The sequence below is a fragment of the Vigna unguiculata genome, chromosome 5 (assembly GCF_037176805.1).
Source record: "Vigna unguiculata cultivar grain cowpea cultivar isolate G323 ecotype 2 chromosome 5, ASM3717680v1, whole genome shotgun sequence".
Lineage (NCBI taxonomy): Eukaryota > Viridiplantae > Streptophyta > Magnoliopsida > Fabales > Fabaceae > Vigna > Vigna unguiculata.
The window spans coordinates 53,800,612-53,822,028 of NC_140796.1; the positions used below are offsets into that span (position 1 = coordinate 53,800,612).

The window sequence follows — 21,417 nt, forward strand, 5'->3', positions numbered from 1 at the left end:
TTTGGTTTAATTTTTAAATGGGAAGATAAACATGGAGAAAATATTCATTAATAAATAAAAGTTAATCATAAAACAATAATACCCACACTCAATTTAAAACTTTAAAGTAATAGGGAATCTTTCTCATTCATACATAATATAATATAGGATTCTAGCGTAGACTTAACTCCAACTCATTTTTGGATAGGAGAAGAAAAAGAATTTAAAATATTTTAATTGTAATTCTAAAATATCCGCTTAGAAATTTTACTTGTTAAGGATAAAATTTTGATTAACCTTCCAAATTTCTCTGCTCTGGTGAAAACTTTGTCAGATTTAACTATAATCTTTTCATACATGAAACTTAATATAAAATCTTATTTTCAAGAGATAAATATTTAGTTTCTTTTATATTTATAAAAAAATAAATTTTAAATCTAACTCGAATTAACAAAATCGATTTATAAGAGTAAATTTATATTCATTTACCTATATATTTTAAATTTATCTTAGTCGAGTATATATTTTTAATTCATCTTATATTTTATCTTAGTCGGGATTTCGAAGTATAATAATAGTAATAAAACTTTATAGATGCCTATAAAAACCTCACCCTGTTTTCTTTTTCCTATAAAATGATGTCACGTGTATACATTGTTCTAATTGCCTTCATTGAGTATTAATGAAGGATCTAATTCTCTCGCCCTTTATTGACTGTTTTCTAGTATGTCAGCATCTCACAAGGCATATCTTGAAACGTTATTTTGGTGACTGCACCCAATTTCACTAAAACTTTTTCCCCGCCAAACTGGTAACTTCTACTCATTGATCCTGAATTGTTTCGGGTCCACGAACTTAATGCACTTCAAAGTTTAAACATCAACCTGCGTGGTAACATAAATATCTTCCTAAATAAATTTTCCAACTACTCCATAAGACTTTATCATATATGACTTATCATTTTCTTCTAATCTCAAACCATATACATTGTTCCATAATATCTGCTTATATCAAATAGCAAATGGTGATCTCTTTATGAAATTTCATGGATGGAAAATGGAGATGCCATTGGGCTTGGAGCTTCACCTTATGGTGTGTCCTTGCATATACCATTTCAGAATTTTCAGGAATGTCCATAGTTCTGGCCACAGAGGAGAACTCTATGCATCACAAACAAGGAAGAAGGAAACTAGATGATGTTAGTGGTGAGGATTTTCTTCTACTGCTCTGAGCTTGTACAAAATTGTCAGAAAAGTTATACGTACTTATTAAATACTAAATCTAAAAGAAAGGGTTAAAGAAAAAGTGCTGAATTTTTTATTATTATATCCAATCCATGTATTCTTCTGATGTCAGTTTGTGTCAATTGTAGGTTCTATTTCCATTGACTGTGGGATAGCAGAAGAAGTGGCTTACACTGATGAGAAAACTCAGATTCATTACACTTCAGATGCACAGTTTATTGGCACTGGAACAAGCAAAAACATATCCCTCATGCTCAGTTCTGAAATACCCCAAAGAGTTTTCACTACTGTGAGAAGCTTCCCTGAGGATAAAAGAAACTGCTACACACTACGACACCCAGAAGGCGGAAATACTATTTACTTGATAAGAGCTTCTTTTATGTATGGAAACTATGATGACTTGAACAAGCTGCCACAGTTTGATCTCTATGTTGGGGTCAATTTTTGGGACTCTGTGATGTTTGAAAATGCCACTCATGTTGTAATCAAGGAAATTTTACATGTGCCATCCTTGGATGAATTATATATTTGTTTATTGAATACTGATATGGGAACTCCTTTTATATCAGCACTGGAGGTGAGGCACTTTGATCATTCCAGTTACAGAACAAACTCTGAACTCTTATCCCTATATAGACGTTTTGACATTGGATCAATAACCAATGAAATAGTGAGGTAAGTACTTACTCATCTGTTACATATGCAATGCAAGCATTTCCACATATGTTAAACAAGTTTAATTTCTTTACAAGTCACGGGTACTTAGATTCTATTTGTCCATACAAGAATCGCATTTAGCTTTCTTTGTTTAGCTTTTAATTTTGTTTGATAACATGCAGATTTAACGAAGATACTTATGATCGAATGTGGTATCCTTACAACTTACCAGATTCTACACCACTCAGTACTTCCCAACCCATTGACTCCTTGAACCATACTGCTTATCACCTTCCAGCAGCAGTAATGAAAACTGCTTTGAGACCAACAAATGAAAATGATTCTCTGGAATTTGATTTTGACACCGGAAATCCTACTTCAGATTCATATGTTTACATGCACTTTGCTGAAATTGAAAAGCTTAAGGACAACGAAAGCAGGGTATTCGACATTACACTGAATGGAAAAGTTTTGTCTGAATCTGTGACTCCCAAGCATTTGCTGTCAACTACGGTAGAAAGTAAACAGGCCATTAGGGGAAGCAAGCTCAAGTTTTCTATGTACAAGAAACCAAATTCCACCCATCCTCCCATTCTAAATGCGATGGAGATTTATGTTGTTAAAGAATTCTTGCAAAAACCTACTGGTCAAGAAGATGGTTAGTGTTGTTCCTTGTCCTCTCTTTGATTTCCTTTTGTTTTTTATAGTACCAGTAACAACTGTTAGAAAGGTAGTAAAAGTATAAATAAGTCAGAAAAATTCGTTAACGAAGTAACAGACATTGACATTATATGCTTGTGAGAATTATAGTTAAGGCTATCATGTCCATCAAATCATATTACAAGTTGATGTCGTCGTTGGGTAAATCTTGGCAAGGAGACCCTTGTGCACCGTTGAAATACTCTTGGAATGGTATAAACTGCAGCAATAATGGATATGAACCACCAACAATAACTGCGTTGTAAGTTCTGTTTTCCAAAATTGGAATTTGCATTGTTTAAATCACCGCAGACCAAAATTTATTTGAACTTCATGCAGAAACCTAGCGTCCAGTGGATTAGATGGCCCCATAATTGATTCTTTTTTGGAACTCAAATTCTTGGAATTCTTGTAAGTGTTAATTTGACAACAGGATGAGTAAATTCTGTTCCTTCCCAAAAAGGGGTTGGAAAATATGATATATATTTCTTCTTAAAGTTGTACTTAGCATTTAACATGGATTCCTTAGACAACAACTATTAGTCTACCATAATTTTAGTTTAACATAAAAACAATGCTTTGTTTTTCAGGGATTTATCAAACAATAGCTTAACAGGATCACTGCCTGATTTTTCAAAGCTGCAATACTTAAAAACTCTGTAAGTTATGGAGATTTCAGTATCTATATTTGTCAGTGGAAATCAAAATAGTCATCTGACATATGCTATCTTAGCAGCAATTTATCAGGGAACAGACTCTCGGGTGAAATTCCTCAACTTCTCATGGAAAGATCAAATAATGGTTCCCTTATGTTGAGGTTTGTTTTGGTTTGAAATAATAAGTTTCTCACTGACCTAAGCTTCACGGAAGTGAACCTACCTTTTCTTGTAACTTCTTTATTTTTCTTTTCTTCTTCAATCTCTTGAAACAAAATTGTTATGACCATAGTGTGGATCCGGATCTCTGCCCGATAGGCCCATGTGAAGAGAAGAAAAACAATATTGTTCCACTTGTAGCAGGCATTCTTTCAGCTGTAGTCTTTCTCATTGTATTGGGTATTGTGCTGACTATCATTTGGAGGAGACGCAACAAAGAAACAGGTCTGAAAATAGATAAAATAGTCTTACTTTGAAGCTAAACTGAGGCTCTCACAATCATTGACTTCAAAATGCGTTAAACTCCTTTTGTCCAAAGAACAAACTATTATTTTTTCACTTCAAATGACAAAGAAATAATGTATTTAATAAAAACGAAAAAATCACATATTTAACTTGCAGTGTATAATAAAGATGACTTTCTGATGATCATAAATTATGTTTACTCTGTTTAGCCTCAAAGCAAGCTGTGAGATCAAACGAAGAAGTTGTGCTGAAGACAAACAACAAACAGTTCTCGTACTCTCAGATAATGACTATAACCAATAACTTTGACAAAACAATTGGGAAGGGAGGGTATGGAATTGTTTATCTTGGTTACTTACAGGATGGCACACAAGCTGCTGTCAAAATGCTCTCTTCTAAATCTCCTCAAGGATCTCAGCAGTTTCAGACAGAGGCAAGCTTATCACCATAGAAATCTAGGATGGCATATCTTGAATTTAAAGAATGTTATAACTAAGATGGCTTGCTTCCACGTATTTGCAGGCTCAGCTCTTAATGCGTGTGCATCATAAGAACTTAGCTTCCTTTCTTGGATACTGTAATGAAGTTGGACGCACAGCCATCATTTATGAATACATGACTAATGGTAACTTGGAAGAGTATCTTTCAGGTATACAAATTTGTTTCCCCGTTCATTTCATGATTGCATTGCATAGTTACTTGATCAATGACTACATTCAAGTAAACAAGAAACTATGCTCTATTTTTGTGTCTGAGTAGATCCTAGGAGAGAACCATTGAGTTGGAGACAGAGGATTCAGATAGCAGTTGATGCTGCTCAAGGTTAGTACTTTGATTTGCACATTCCTCACTTTGCTGTGATTAAAGGATGCTGAATTACTGTATTGGAACTTGTACTTCTAGGTATCGAGTACTTGCATCACGGTTGCAAGCCACCAATAGTCCATAGAGACATAAAGACTGCAAACATTTTACTGAATGAGAAAATGCAAGCAAAAGTAGCTGATTTTGGTTTCTCAAAATTTTTCTCCGCTGAAAATGAAAGTCACGTATCAACTGTAGTTATTGGCACGTTTGGATATCTTGATCCAGAGTAAGTTCTATCAAACAAACATGATGCAGTTTCTTTTATATTTACAAGGAGGTTTCAAGTTGAACATATCTTTTTCAACCCTTTTGAGTTTGCTTTTACAGATACTACATATCCAGCAGGCTGACTGAAAAAAGCGACGTTTATAGTTTTGGCATTGTGCTTTTGGAGCTAATTACCGGGCAGCCAGCTATAATAAAAGGTCATCAGAACACTCACATTGTGCAATGGGTTAACCAGTTTCTTGAAAGGGGAGATATACAACAAATTGTTGATCCAAAGATGCAAAGAGATTTTGACTTTGGTTCTATGTGGAAGGCCTTGGAGGCAGCAGTGGCTTGTGTGCCTTCAATCTCTATCCAAAGACCATCAATGAATTACGTTGTCGCTGAACTGAAAGAGTCCTTAAAAATGGAAGCGAGTAGAGAACAAGAAGGCGTCAACTCCATTGAAATGAACGTTGTTGATCTTGAAGCTCATTGGGGCCCAGATGCAAGATAATGATCAAGAATGTGTTTTCTAGTTTTCTTTCTATTATTTTTAGTTTTCTAATTTTTTTTCAACCTCCAACTATATATAGTCTTGTGGATTTACAATAGAATAAATCCAGTATCCCTCTAAAATAAAAGGCATACATACTGCTTAGAAAGAAAGACAAATCTGTGTGTGTGAAAAATGTAACGATTGGATGTGATATATTTTTTCTTTTTGGTGAGGATGTAAAAAACAGAAGGAATGCTGCTATGAATAACTGGGATAGCTGATCAAGTCAGCAAGTTGAAAATAATCTAGCAACCCACCGGTACATTGGCGAAGTCCCACATAGGAAATGAATATTTGTTGATACTGACAAATGCTAATAAATCACTAGTCAGACAGATGTGTAAAGTATCTTTGCGCTTGGGACTAGGGATGGCAACGGGGCGGGGACGGGTTTCACTATCCCATACCCATCCCCGCATAAAAAATTCATCCCCATACCTAAAAAGAAAAAATATTACGGTAAAGAAAACATAATATTATGAAATATTTAATATTAGGAGGATTTTCTTCGATGCCAAATACATTAAAATAAATTATAATTGTTTATATTTTATATTAGAATACCAAATAAAATTTCATGTGAACCAAAACATTTATTAAATTTGCAAACTACAACATTAATGAACTTAGTTGATAAAATTAAAAAATATTTCAAAAAAGTATAAAAGGAAAACAAATATTCAAATTAAAATATATTTTAAATGTTTGTTTACTTCAATTTTTTAAATTCTAATGAATCTCTTTTTTATACACTAATAAAAGTTATAATATATCACTTGATCAAAATGACACAAAGAACAAATATTCAAATTAAAATATATTTTAAATATTTGTTTACTTCAATTTTTTAAATTATAATGAATCTCTTTTTTATACACTAATAAAAAGTTATAATACATCACTTGATCAAAATAACACAAAAAACAAATAATAAACATAATAATAAAATTTTGACATAGATTTTGTATCTTTTGAACTTCAATATATGTTGCATAGTGACAAAAAAATATTCATAGAAATTACATTAAATTTTTATATTGTAGTAAATAAAAGTTATTTATACAATTAAAGTAAAAAAAATTACAGTATGATTAATAGTGAGTTATAAAATAACAAATAATTAGATAGAATATATCGAAATATTTTATTCTACATGATGAAAATAAACAATAAATAAAAATATTAAAAAACTAACAAATGTGTGTTTTAGAAATAATTTGAGAGACTATCGAAAGAAATCGCACAAAGGAAATCAAATGTATAATTAAGGTATGATAAAATGAAAAAAACCTTAGAGAACTAATTATTAAATTATGTTTGAAGTGGTTAAAAATAAATAGAAATATCATTAGTGACCAAAAAATTTATCATTAAATTACAAATAAATTAGTAATTAAATTGGTCACTAAATCAAGTACCGATTCGATCATTGAATCAGTCACTAATTTAGACAATAAATCAACTACTACCACCAATGACGAAAAATAGTGACTGATATGGGTTACTGACTAAATCAGTCACCATTTCATTTTTTCTTGTAGTGAATTATCATATACTATTCCTAAATATCATTATATATATATATATATATATATATATATATATATATATATATAATTTTAACCACTTCAAACAGAATTTAAAGTGAAACAATTACATTATGATATATTATTCTACATGATGAAAATAAAAACAATAAATAAAAATATTAAAAAACTAACAAATGTGTGTTTTAGAAATAATTTGAGAGACTATCGAAAAAAATCACAAAAGAAATCAAATGTATAACTAAGGTATGATAAGACGAAAAATATCTCAGAGAACTAAGAAAACTTTTCAAATATCAACATATATACTTAATGGTTGAAAAATAACGAAAATTACTTTAATGAAACAAAAGAGTTCTTCAAATTAAACAAAAATTAATAATAATAATAATAATAAGTAAAGAATTTTTTTTATATTACCTTAAATTGAGAGTATAAACATTCTCATGTGAAAGGAAAATTTATAATAAATAAAAATATTAAAAAATAATATAAATATTCAAATGTAAGGCATAATTTTTTTTATTAACATACATTATTTTAACATAATTACATAAAGGTTATGATAAGATAAAAGATATATTGGAGATGAGAATGAGTTTAATGACAAATGAAATAATTAAAAGAAATAAAAAGTAGAATATATATATATATATATATATATATATATATATATATATGTGTGTTACTTGATTAATTGTGAATATTTTAATAATTTAAACGAGAATGAAGATATGGCGGGGACGGGTATTATGGCGGGTATATGTACATCCCCATACCCATCCCCATACCCAACTGAAAAAGTCGGGGATTCTCCATACCCATACCCATACCCAGTCAATGCGGGGATTCCCCGTCAAAACGGGGACGGGTTCGGGCAATACCCACGGGGACGGGTTTATTTGCCATCTCTACTTGGGGCAATGACGCAGCTGGTGAGGTTCTAACCGAGGTGCGTCTATTGCTGGTTGAAAACTATTTCCAAACCCCTTCTTGGGCCTTGGTTTATCTTAGGCCTTCGAGAATTTCTGGAAGGGCTCCCTTAGGGTTAGGGGTAAAGTCCTATATTTATTAGTTGAAACAATTAATTTTAAAACAATAGAAACTGAATGTTTGATAATTTTTTTTTATAAGATAATTTTTATATCAAATGTTTCATGACTCTTTAAAAGTGGTGTTTAAAATTTAAAATATATAACAATTATTTGTGAGAAAATTTAAAATTATAAAATATAAATAATTATGCAAAAAAGAAGTTATAACATGTTTCTTTGTTTGATAAATTTATATAACCATTTACACAATCGAGGTATCCAAATTTATATAACCATTTACACAATCGAGGTATCCATTTAACACAACATTGTTTGTAAATATAGTGAAAGGTATTTCTTTTCATCTCATCACTTTTACAAACATATTACGATAAAGGTTACGATAAAGGTTTTCCAGATGCAACCTATCTATGAGGAAATTGCGAGAAAGGTTTCCACATGCTAATTACTACAAGCTAGTCGTTAGAGATTGCGATGCAACCTATTAATGTCGTCCTTCAGTTTGATTGACATGGCTCTAAGTTCTTCTTTCTCACATCTTGCCACATCTAACTGATAAGACACCTGTTCTTGTCCTTTCTAAGCATGCGTAAGGTCATCTTCAACTCCTCTTTATCCTCTTCGAGATCATGAATTCGGGCCATAGATCGTCGTTCAAATCTTTTGAGCCGCCCGATCTCAGACTTGTAGGCGGGGATCCGAATTTGTTCTAAATCCTCAAGCCTAGCTAGGTCCGCTTCAGATTTCTTCGCTAAGTCCTCAAGCCTAGCTAAGTCTTCGTCCCGTTTCTTTCCCACATCTTCCAATCTTGCGATCTCTGCGTTACGAATCTTCTCTGTGTCCTCCAGCCGTTTGATTTTAGCCTTATAATCTTCAATAATCGGAGCGAGCTGATTCAAATTTTCTATCGCACCATGAATTATCGGAGTGAGCTGATTCAAATCTTCTGTCGCATCCTGAATAATCAGAGCGAGCTGATTCAAATTGTCTATCCCACCCTGAGTTTGTTGGCGAAATCGATTAGCGAGGACTGTAACTAGAGAGACTTGGGGAGGCTGAGAAGCCTCGGGGATGAACTCAGAGGATTGAATCTGACTACCCACCATAGAAAGAAAACTAAAAAACTAAAAACTAAAAACAAAACAAAATAAAAATTATATAAATAAATAAATAATATACAAAAAATAAACAAATAATAAATAATGCAGTAAAATAGATTCAAGAAACGATAAATAATCATTTAAATTTAAATATAACATACAAAATTACCTAAAATTGAAGACCTCGGCTTATTTGTCAAAAGTAAGATTCCAAAATAAGTCTTAAGCCGATACTAACTTCCATTTATATAACCATTTACACAAACAAACAATCGAGGTATCCATTTAACACGAATACTCCCTCTAGAGCCAATACACGGTTAGATAATATCCTAAAATGACATATTGTTTGTAAAAATAGCATGTGAAGCGTATTGTAAAATAGCATGTGAATGATATAGATGATATCCCCTAAAATGTCATACCGTTTGTAAAAGTAGTAAAAGTAGCATGTGAAGGGTATAAATGATATCCCTAAAATAGAATACTGTTTGTTTTGTAAAAGTAGCATGTGAAAAGTATTTCTTTTCATCTCATCACTTTTACAAACATGTATAATCCTATATAACTTTAAACGCTAGTTATTGCAGGTTAATAAGAGGAAGTTGAGAGAAAGGTTTTCCAGATGCAACCTATCTATGAGGAAATTGGGAGAAAGGTTTCCACATGCTAATTACTACAAGCTAGTCATTAGAGATTGCGATGCAACCTATTAATGTCGTCCTTCAGTTTGATTGACATGGCTCTAAGTTCTTCTTTCTCACATCTTGCCACATCTAACTGATAAGACACCTGTTCTTGTCCTTTCTAAGCATGCGTAAGGTCATCTTCAACTCCTCTTTATCCTCTTCGAGATCATAAATTCGGGCCATAGATCGTCGTTCAAATCTTTTGAGCCGCCCGATCTCAGACTTGTAGGCGGGGATCCGAATTTGTTCTAAATCCTCAAGCCTAGCTAGGTCCGCTTCAGATTTCTTCGCTAAGTCCTCAAGCCTAGCTAAGTCTTCGTCCCCTTTCTTTCCCACATCTTCCAATCTTGCGATCTCTGCGTTACGAATCTTCTCTGTGTCCTCCAGCCGTTTGATTTTAGCCTCATAATCTTCAATAATCGGAGCGAGCTGATTTAAATTTTCTATCGCACCATGAATTATCGGAGTGAGCTGATTCAAATTTTCTGTCACATCCTGAATAATCAGAGCGAGCTGATTCAAATTTCCCGTCCCACCCTAAGTTCGTTGGCGAAATCGATTAGCGAGAACCGTAACTAGAGAGACTTGGGGAGGCTGAGAAGCCTTGGGGATGAACTCAGAGGATTGAATCTGACTACCCACCATAGAAAGAAAACTAAAAAACTAAAAACTAAAAACAAAACAAAATAAAATAAAAATTATATAAATAAATAAATAATATACAAAAAATAAACAAATAATAAATAATGCAGTAAAATAGATTCAAGAAACGATAAATAATCATTTAAATTTAAATATAACATACAAAATTACCTAAAATTGAAGACCTCGACTTATTTGTCAAAAGTAAGATTCCAAAGTAAGTCTTAAGCCGATACTAACTTCCATTTATATAACCATTTACACAAGCAAACAATCGAGGTATCCATTTAACACGAATACTCCCTCTAGAGCCAATACACTGTTAGATAATATCCTAAAATGACATATTGTTTGTAAAAATAGCATGTGAAGCGTATTGTAAAAGTAGCATGTGAATGATATAGATGATATCCCCTAAAATGTCATACCGTTTGTAAAAGTAGTAAAAGTAGCATGTGAAAGGTATTTCTTTTCATCTCATCACTTTTACAAACATGTATAATCCTATATAACTTTAAACGCTAGTTATTGCAGGTTAATAAGAGGAAATTACGAGAAAGTTTTTTCAGATGCAACTTATCTATGAGGAAATTGCGAGAAAGGTTTTCACATGCTAATTACTGCAAGCTAGTCATTAGAGGTTGCGATGCAACCTATTAATGTCGTCCTTCAGTTTGATTGACATGGCTCTAAGTTCTTCCTTCTCACATCTTGCCACATCTAACTGATAAGACACCTGTTCTTGTCCTTTCTAAGCATGCGTAAGGTCATCTTCAACTCCTCTTTATCCTCTTCGAGATCATGAATTCGGGCCATGGATCGTCGTTCAAATCTTTTGAGCCGCCCGATCTCAGACTTGTAGGCGGGGATCCGAATTTGTTCTAAATCCTCAAGCCTAGCTAGGTCCGCTTCAGATTTCTTCGCTAAGCCCTCAAGCCTAGCTAAGTCTTCGTCCCGTTTCTTTCCCACATCTTCCAATCTTGCGATCTTTGCGTTACGAATCTTCTCTGTGTCCTCCAGCCGTTTGATTTTAGCCTCATAATCTTCAATAATCGGAGCGAGCTGATTCAAATTTTCTATCGCACCATAAATTATCGGAGTGAGCTGATTCAAATTTTCTGTCACATCCTGAATAATCGGAGCGAGCTGATTCAAATTTCCCGTCTCACCCTAAGTTCGTTGGCGAAATCGATTAGCGAGAACCGTAACTAGAGAGACTTGGGGAGGCTGAGAAGCCTTGGGGATGAACTCAGAGGATTGAATCTGACTACCCACCATAGAAAGAAAACTAAAAAACTAAAAACTAAAAACAAAACAAAATAAAATAAAAATTATATAAATAAATAAATAATATACAAAAAATAAACAAATAATAAATAATGCAGTAAAATAGATTCAAGAAACGATAAATAATCATTTAAATTTAAATATAACATACAAAATTACCTAAAATTGAAGACCTCGACTTATTTGTCAAAAGTAAGATTCCAAAGTCTTAAGCCGATACTAACTTCCATTTATATAACCATTTACACAAGCAAACAATCGAGGTATCCATTTAACACGAATACTCCCTCTAGAGCCAATACACCGTTAGATAATATCCTAAAATGACATATTGTTTGTAAAAATAGCATGTGAAGCGTATTGTAAAAGTAGCATGTGAATGATATAGATGATATCCCCTAAAATGTCATACCGTTTGTAAAAGTAGTAAAAGTAGCATGTGAAAGGTATTTCTTTTCATCTCATCACTTTTACAAACATGTATAATCCTATATAACTTTAAACGCTAGTTATTGTAGGTTAATAAGAGGAAATTACGAGAAAGGTTTTTCAGATGCAACTTATCTATGAGAAAATTGCGAGAAAGGTTTCCACATGCTAATTACTGCAAGCTAGTCATTAGAGGTTGTGATGCAACCTATTAATGTCGTCCTTCAGTTTGATTAACATGGCTCTAAGTTCTTCCTTCTCACATCTTGCCACATCTAACTGATACAGACAATTATTCTTGTCCTTTCTAAGCATGTGTAAGGTCATGTTCAACTCCTCTTTAGCCTCCTCAAGATCATGAATTCGGGTCATAGATCGTCATTCAAATCTTTTGAGCCGCCCGATCTCAGACTTGTAGGCGGGGATCCGAATTTGTTCTAAACCCTGAAGCCTAGTGAGGTCCGCTTCAGATTTCTTCGCTAAGTCATCAAGCCTAGCTAAGTCTTCGTCCCGTTTCTTTCCCACATCTTCCAATCTTGCGATCTCTGCGTTACAAATTTTCTCTATATCTTCAGCCATTTGATTTCAGTCTCATAATCTTCAATAATCGGGGCGAGTTGATTCAAATTTTTCGTCGCACCATGAATTATCAGAGTGAACTGATTCAAATTTCCCGTCGCACCCTGAGTAATCGAAGCGAGCTGATTCAAATTTTCCATCCCACCTTGAGTTCGTTGGCGAAATCGATTAACGAGGATCATAATTAGAGAGACTTGGGGAGGTTGAGAAGCCTCGGGGATGAACTCAGAGGATTGAATCTGACTACCCGCCATCAAAAGAAAACTAAAAACCAAAAATTAAAAAAAAAAACAAAATAAAATAAAAGTTATTAAATAAAAATGATATAAATAAATAAATAATATACAAAAAATAAACTAATAATAAATAATGCAGTAAAATAGATTCAAGAAACGATAAATAATCATTTAAATTTAAATATAACATACAAAATTACCTAAAATTGAAAACCTCGACTTATTTGTCAAAAGTAAGATTCCAAAGTATGTCTTAAGCCGATACTAACTTACATTTATATAACCATTTACATAAGCAAACAATCAAGGTATCTATTTAGCACGCATACTCCCTCTAGAGCCAATACAATGTTGCATGTGATATATTCTGGTGTATGTGTGATAACGTTGTTTTCTACTTTTTATTGATGTTAAGTTTCGTGAATAAAATCAACTCTGACATAACTTTTATCTTGTTTAATCCTCTAGTTGATGATATAGATGATATCCCCTAAAATGTCATATCATTTGTAAAAGTTGTAAAAAGTAACATGTGAAGGGTGTATATGATATCCCTTAAATGGTATACCGTTTGTAAAAGTTGCAAGTGAAGAGTATGAATGATATCTCCTAAAATGACATACTGTTTGTAAAAATAGCATGTGAAAAATATTGTAAAAGTAGCATGTGAAGGGTATTGATGATATCTTCTAAAATGACATACCGTTTATAAAAGTAGCAATCGTAGCATGTGAAAGGTATAGATGACATTTCCTAAAATTACATACCGTTTGTAAAAGTAGCATATGAAATGTATAAATGATATCTAAAATGACATACCGTTTATAAAAGTAGCAATCGTAGCATGTGAAAGGTATATATGATATTCCCTAAAATTACATACCGTTTGTAAAAGTAGCATGTGAAAGGTGTAGATAATATATCCTAAAACGACATACCCTTTGAACCTTATGCTTGTGTAAATGTTTTTTGTCTCACATTGTTTTGGAAATGTATGTATAAAAAAAGCCTCTATAAATGTAATTTATTAACTGGGTGAAATATTTACTTTGAGTCTTTATTTATTTAAATCGAGTATTTACTTTGACAAAAAAATAGAAGTATTCATATTAGGTATTTTGTATATTTTGTATTTAAATTTAAATTATTATTTATTATTTCTTGTATTTATTTTATTGCACTTATTGTTTGTTTTTTATTGTATTTTTTTATTTAATTATTTTCATTTTATTTATTTGTTTTAGTTTATAGTTTTCATCTTATTCATTTATATTTATTTTTTATTTAATAATTTTCATTTTATTATTATTTTTTTTTAGTTTTTACTTCTCAATTTTTGATTCGTTTTCATGATTGGCAACCAAAATCATCAATTTGAACTCATCATCGAGGCCTCTCAACCTCCTCCAATCCCGTTAGTTACGGCTTTGGGTTGAATTGGACAACAAACCTATTGGGTGGAATTGAACAACAAACCCACTGGGTCGAATTGGACAACAAACCCACTGGGTCGAATTGGACAACAAACCCAATTGAACAACAAACCTAGGGCCTTGCTGAATATATGAACCAACTCGTTCCAGTTATCAAAGAATACGTGGACAAAATTGGCCGACAAAAGGATTTAAGGAAGAATCGGGAAGTCGACATAGTGAGGCTGAAAGAATTGGACCAAAATCACATCCCGGCTTACAAAGTTGAAATTGGCCGACTAAAACTATTGGAACAAAATAATCTATCGAGAATTAATAGTCTGAAAAGGATTCTCTTCAACTCCGAAGAGATCTAAAGGTGTTGAATCGAACATGCATAAAAAGGATAAAAGTAGGTGGGGGCTTCTTCCTGGACCTACGGTAAGACCCGAGAAAATTAAATAATTAAATAAATAATTATTTACTAAATGCGGATAGTGAGAACCTTTATGACATTTAATGTTAAATTTATGATGTAGAAATGTACTAGCTCAAGTAGTTAAGAGTACTATGTCAATTATTTGTTAATTTAATTGCTTATTATTTTACTAGTAGGTTTGAACGTGTTGGGTGATAAGATAATTCTTAATTCATAAAAAATAGGCTTAATTCATCTTTTGGTCCTCTAATTATGATGTCGGGTTCATTTTGGTCCCCTAATTTTGTTGAGGTTCAATTTAGTCCTCCAGTTTTTTAAAACAGTTTAATTTGGTCCCTCCTGTTATCTTTGGTTAAACGGCGTCAGAACAGTGCACATGTGTCAGTTTGGAACAGAAACATGGCAGGTTTTTTAATATCTGAGCATGAATGTACTGTGATGAGGTGGCAATGAATTATATTGAGGGAGAATTGGTGAACCATAATTTCACGATTCATCTTCTTTGTTTGGGAGTTCTTCTTCATTTGGTGGATGTTCTTCGTGAATGATGTCGAAGGGGCAGTCTTCTTGTTCTTGGTCGTGTAATTCGCGGGGATCGCAACATCCAAGCTCATCCAATCATGGTGGTGGCTTTTCCTCTCACGGTGGTGGCTTTTCCTCTCACGGTGGAGTACCATATTGCAACCATATTTCGTCTCACAACCCACTGACGAAAAAGAAACGGGACCACAACCCACTTACCATATAAACAAACAAAAACAAACAAAATCACACACAAAACCAACAACCCTCATAAACAACATACTTTCAACAATAAATAAGTTAAATGAAACAAATACACTGTCAATTCGCTTCATAACACAAATACCGCAGAAACTAACCTTTGAACTGGCAATGACGACGGCAAGCCACAGCCAACACGACAGCAAACCTTCGAATCCTTCTTCGTTTTGGTTATTCTTCTCCACCACTTTCCCCAATTTGATCTTGTGTTCGCTATTTCCTTCGCAACCCTAATCCTATTTCCTTCCAACCCTAATCCTATTACCTTCCAACCCTAACCCCCTTTCAAAACAAAGTAATTTTTTTAACTCAAATCCACATCCATGTAATACACTGCCACGTAATGTACTGTTGCCACAGTATCACATTAAAACAGTCTGCCGTTAATTTTTTTAACGTTTTTAACGTCGAGGGCAAAATTAAACCTCCTTAAAAAACTGGAGGACTAAATTGAACCGCAACAAAATTAAGGGACCAAAATGAACCCGACATCATAATTAGAGGACCAAAAGATGAATTAAGCCTAAAAATTATTATGAAACATAAATTGATTGTACACTTGGTAATTGGAAAGATATATGATCGAACCTTGTTTAGAGTAAAATCATAATCTTTAATTTTTTTCGTTGTAGCTGCCAAAAAGGCCTAAGAGGAGCATCAACATTGGAGCAATTTTATTGATTGTTATCCGTGGGGGTGTATTCTAATATTTATTTCCTTGTTCATGCCGTACTTTGTTCCAACGACTGGGACCCCTAGGACGTCTTTTCTTTATTTTATCACCGGTTGAATCAGTGTTTTATTTCTATGAAATGTCTGCAAAAAGCTTCGTAATTGGGTGATGAACAATAGAGTTTGGCTTATATATTTATTGTTTATAATAAATTATTTATAGAAAGTTTTATATGCGTACAGTTATAAGGCAAAAAGATGTGGGGCAAGAAACATTTACACAAGCAAAAGGTTCAAATACCCTTCAGAGCATCATGCATGACAGACTCATTATGATACTACAACATGCTATTAATAAGTACACCTCAAAAATGTAATTGGTAACTTCAGAAGGCTAAGCCTTGCCAATTGAATTTGAATCCAATTAGAAAGATACATGAGCTCAAGCATTAATACATCTCCTGAAACAAAAAAACAGTGTACATTTGAAACAAGTGACCAAAAGTTAGTTCCTCCACCATAAAACCTTGTGCACATTTTGTCATTGAATTGAATAATGACAGCACCAAGCATATCTTCCAAAATTTGATCATTTTATCTTTCGTAGAGAGAAGGCAGAGGGCCCATTAGCTGTTAGGCACCATCTGATTTTGTCGATCTTTTCTTCAATCTCCAAACTCTTAAGATAGTCAAACTGCAGCGAACATCATACAAAATCATTATTGACACTTCTAAGCCATAGGATCTTAGGGCAACATTAGTAGGATAATGCAGCCAACTCCGCACAAACTGATAAAACGCATGAAATTGTCACTCAATTGGCCATTACTTTGGAAAGCTGTATTTGTCTAAAAAGTTTCAGTGATTTCAGTCCCACATAGGAAATGAATATTTGTTGAGACTGAGAAATGCTAATAAATAACTAGTCAGACAGCTATGTAAAGTATCTTTGCGCTTGGGGCAATGACGCAGCTAGTGAGTTTCTAACCGAGGCGCGTCTATTGTTGGTTGAAAACTATTTCCAAACCCCCTCTTGGGCCTGGGTTCATTCTGGGCTAAATGTGAATAAAGCAGTTCTCATGTTTTTCATATTAGTATTAGAATTTTATTAATACTTTTTTGACAATTAATAATTTATTAAATTTTTAAAAATTAACTGTTATTTTTAGAAGTTTTTTTTAAAAGTGGCTATCTTTGTTTTCAGTTTTTTATTTATTTATTCATGGTTATTCTTTCATTTATTTTTATATATTTTATTTTATTTTGCGCTATTGCTTAGCACATGTGTTTACACTAGTTTTGTAATAATAGGAACTGAAAAAATTATATGATGACCTAGTCCAAAGTCCACATCACATGTGTTTACAATATGATCTAGTCCAAAGTCCACATCAACTGTGTTAATGTATGAACATATATAGGATCGTTATAAAATACTGAAATACTCTTTGATAGACTCAACGGAGCCATGAGTTAAACACATAGCGAACTATTCTTTCGCCTTTTACTAAGGAATACCGTGTTTTGTCTCGCTAAATGGCATACGCCTATTTTTGAAAGAGCCCTTCTAAAGGGTCTCTGCAATTTTAGTTCAAATTTGGGTCTATTTAGTAAATGTGATTCTGTTTTTCAACAATTTAATTATACAACAAAAGTTGAAAACATAGAGTGATATGGAAGTTTATCAATTACAGATAGGGGTGGCAAAACGGGCTGGACCCAACGGGCCAGCCCGTCAGCCCGTGCTAAAAGGAACGGGCTGGGTTGAAGATTTCAACCCGTCAGCCCGTCCCGTCCAGTCCGTCGGCTGGTCCGTTGACCTGTTTTAAAAAAATAAAATACAATAAAAATAATTAAAAAAATTAATTTTTTAGATTATATATTTTAAATGTAGAAATATATAATAGTATTATAATTTAAATCATTAACACCTACAAATTAAGTTTGAATTATTAGTTATAATTGAATAATTTAATATGTAAATTTAATAATTATTTTAACTTATCTAATTAAAACATTAACTAATCAATTAAAAGTTAAAATAATATTTTATTTGATTAAATATGACTTTAATAATAATTTATATGTATATATAAACAAATTTAAAAAATAAAACAAATTAAAAAATTTGAAAACTAATTAAAAAAATTAAAAAAAAAAAACTAGACGGGCCAGCCCGGCCCGGCCTGTTAGCCCGTCATATACGGGACGGGTTGTGAATATTGACCCGTTTTTGTTTGACGGGTCAGCCCGTCCCGGCCCGTTTTTTGACGGGCCACATATGGGCCGGGCCAAAACGGGCCGGGCTGGCCCGTTTGCCACCCCTAATTACATATGCTTTTAAGTTCTATGGATTCTTGCCTATTTCATTGAAAACCTTATAAATCCCGGGACACAGATAGTTGACGCTATGAAGTTATGGCAAAATGTACTAATATCTAGCCAAAATTTCTGGATAACTCAAATTCAGAGTGTCATTGTCCATTACTTCATGGAATGAGTGAGTCATGGCAAAATATGATTATATAATATCTACCCTCTTGGCTCCCTGATTGCAACATAAACAAATTCTTGACAAAAGCAACTATAGATTATAATTTTCAGTCGCCATGTGAAGGGCCAATTCTTCAAGGATCACATGAACTTCTCCAAACTCAAATGGACTGAATTCCCCGCTGAAAACATGTAAATTTTCTTTTGCACCTCAATCCAACTCTGACCAGGTACTTTTTTAAGACCTTTTGTCCTTGCTGACACCCTCACTCTTGCGAAGTCATCCCACCTTCCATTTGCAGCGTATATATTGGACAGCAGCATGATGCTCCCTGTTATTTTTGACTTCAGGGTAAGGATTTGTGATGCTGTTTCTTCTGCAATGTTCATGTCTCCATACATTCTACACTTTAAAAGAGCTCCCCAAATATACTCATTAGGTACAATAGGCATGTTTCGAACAATATCAATATCAGTTGCTTCCTTCAAAAGACCAACACGACCAAGGAGGTCAACCATGCATGCATAATGCTCTACATTAGGTTCAATCCTAAACTTTCTGGCCATCTGATAAAAAAGGTTACGACCAGCGGCAACAAGTCCAGCATGACTGCAAGCAGATAGAATAGCCACAAAAGTGATGTTGTCTGGCTTCATTCCTGCTCCCTTAATACTATCAAACACTATATGTCCTTCCTTGAAGTTCCCGCACTTCATATACATGTTAATCACTCCATTTCCCACCAATATATTGTCACCCACCAAATTCCTAATGGCATAACCATGGAGTTCCCTGCCAACGTTCAATGCAGCTAACTCCGCACAAACTGATAAAACCATGAAATTGTCACACAATTGGCCATTACTTTGGAAAGCTGCATTTGCCTAAAAAGTTTCAGTGACTTCTCCCCAAAGCCACTAATCACCGCACTCCAACTTATAACATTAGGCCTCACTGGGGATTGACCACCTGTACATGACTTCTCCATCTGAAAAAATGCTGCATAGGACTCCTCACACAATCCAGATTCAGCATATTACAATATCAAAGCATTCCAACTCACTAGGCTCTTGTTCTTTATATCCAAAAACACCCTTTGTGCATCCCCCAAATTTTGGTGCTTCCCATATGTACCTATCAGAGCATTCTTCACAAAGAAATAATCTTCATATCCACCTTTAACAAGTTCATGGATTTCTTTTCCCCAGTCAGTAGCACACACAGACAACATCACGACCAATGCTTCGGCACTGATGTCAATTGTCCTTGTCCTCGTCCTCATCAACTTAAACAACTCAACAGTTTTGTCATAAAGCCCACATCTAGCATGACCTGATAAGAGAGAGGTCCACGTCACCACCGAATTCGGCTGCAAACCTTCCAACTAACTCCATCCTCTTAAAAATCACACAAGCACCAAGAGAATCACAGTTGAAAGTATAACCTGAAACCATAGTACTCCATGAGACTAGACTTCTAACAGACATTCCATCGAACAGTTGCGAGCATCTCCATTCGCCCGTGCTTCCCATACACTTCACCAGTCACATAAATTTCTGTACATACAATACTGCAGCTGCAGCTATGCATTTATATGTTCTAAAAAATATACATGCCATTGCTATGAAAGAAACCTATTGTTTATTAGTGACTTCAAAATACTATTGCAAAGACTTAAAAAAAACAGGAGGAATGCTGCTACCAATCACTGAAAAAGCCGGTAATTCAGCAAGTTGAAAATGGTCTAGCAACAACAGACTGGTACATTTGCTAAGTCCCACATAGGTTATAAGTATTTGTTGAGACTGGCAAATGCCAATAAATTCCCTGACAGACAGCTAGTTAGACTATCTTTGCGCTTGGGGCAATGACGCAGCTAGTGAGGTTCTAACCGAGGCGCGTCTATTGCTGGTTGAAAACTATTTCCAACCCCCCTCTTGGGCCTGGGTTTACCCTGGGCCTTCGAGAATTTCTGGAAGGGCTCCCTTAGGGGTAAAGTCCTATAATTTCTAGTTTAAACTTTTAGACATGTGTTGTATCTGAGTAATGAGAGAATATTTGATAGTTTTAAATGGTACTTATTCGGTTGTACCTTAATTTTTGAGTTTAATGTGAATAAAGTAGTTCTCAGGATGATTCATTTTAAAACAACTATAATTTCATAGTTTAAACTTTTAGACATTTGTTGTATTTGAGTAATGATTTTGCTTTTTGAACTTAAATAATTTAGATGATAAGTTTTGTGGGAGATATCCATAGTGTAGTGTCTTAGATAGTACTTATTCAGTTACACCTTAATTATTGAGTTAAATGTGAATTAGTTGTTCTAGGGACGATTAATTTTAAAACAATAGAAACTGAGTATATTTAAAATTCATTTGTAAGAAATTTATAGCATGCTTGTTTATCTGTTTGATAATTTTTCTTGACAAGATGATTTTTATATCAAATGTTTCATGACTCTTTGAAAGTGGTGTTTAAAATTTAAAATATGTAACAATTATTTGTGAGAAAATTTAAAACTATAAAATATAAATAACTATGAAAAAAAAAGTTATAACATTTTTCTTTGATTGATAAATTTTCTTTATAAACTATTCAATAGTATTTTTATAAAAAATGTTTTACAACTCTTTCAAAAAAAATGATGTTTAATTATTTTATAATAATAGAACCCGAAAAGAATTGATCCAAAGTCAGAGTAGAGATCTAATTAAAAT

The 21,417-nt window shown here is 33.4% G+C and overlaps 1 protein-coding gene, 2 non-coding genes and 3 pseudogenes across 4 annotated transcripts; 5 read left to right on the plus strand and 1 right to left on the minus strand.

The window, feature by feature from the left end:
* Positions 1 to 919: 919 nt before the first annotated feature.
* Positions 920 to 5,577, plus strand: LOC114183903 (putative leucine-rich repeat receptor-like protein kinase At2g19210). Of its 2 annotated transcripts, none has more exons than XM_028071078.2 (13): positions 920 to 1,184; positions 1,352 to 1,898; positions 2,063 to 2,538; positions 2,691 to 2,841; positions 2,919 to 2,990; positions 3,170 to 3,238; positions 3,316 to 3,396; positions 3,528 to 3,679; positions 3,910 to 4,133; positions 4,223 to 4,349; positions 4,457 to 4,522; positions 4,604 to 4,793; positions 4,895 to 5,577. In XM_028071078.2, the coding sequence occupies exons 1-13, from the start codon at positions 1,025 to 1,027 to the stop codon at positions 5,289 to 5,291; spliced, it is 2,712 nt and encodes a 903-aa protein (XP_027926879.2). In that variant the 5' UTR covers positions 920 to 1,024; the 3' UTR covers positions 5,292 to 5,577. The 2 variants fall into 2 exon arrangements, with proteins under 2 accessions (XP_027926879.2, XP_027926880.2); XM_028071079.2 differs by having other exon boundaries at positions 4,460 to 4,522.
* A 2,210-nt stretch (positions 5,578 to 7,787) lies between these two features.
* LOC146886549 (U4 spliceosomal RNA) lies at positions 7,788 to 7,930 on the plus strand (annotated as a pseudogene).
* Positions 7,931 to 17,148: 9,218 nt separating this feature from the next.
* LOC114186405 (U4 spliceosomal RNA) lies at positions 17,149 to 17,287 on the plus strand (annotated as a pseudogene).
* A 380-nt stretch (positions 17,288 to 17,667) lies between these two features.
* LOC114186414 (U5 spliceosomal RNA) lies at positions 17,668 to 17,783 on the plus strand. Its single transcript, XR_003605071.2, has one exon. It is a non-coding gene; the product is annotated as a U5 spliceosomal RNA (small nuclear RNA).
* Positions 17,784 to 18,545: 762 nt separating this feature from the next.
* Positions 18,546 to 20,729, minus strand: LOC114184792 (putative pentatricopeptide repeat-containing protein At1g17630 pseudogene; annotated as a pseudogene).
* On the plus strand, positions 20,547 to 20,697 carry LOC114186403 (U4 spliceosomal RNA). The gene has a single exon (XR_003605062.2). It is a non-coding gene; the product is annotated as a U4 spliceosomal RNA (small nuclear RNA).
* Positions 20,730 to 21,417: the final 688 nt, after the last annotated feature.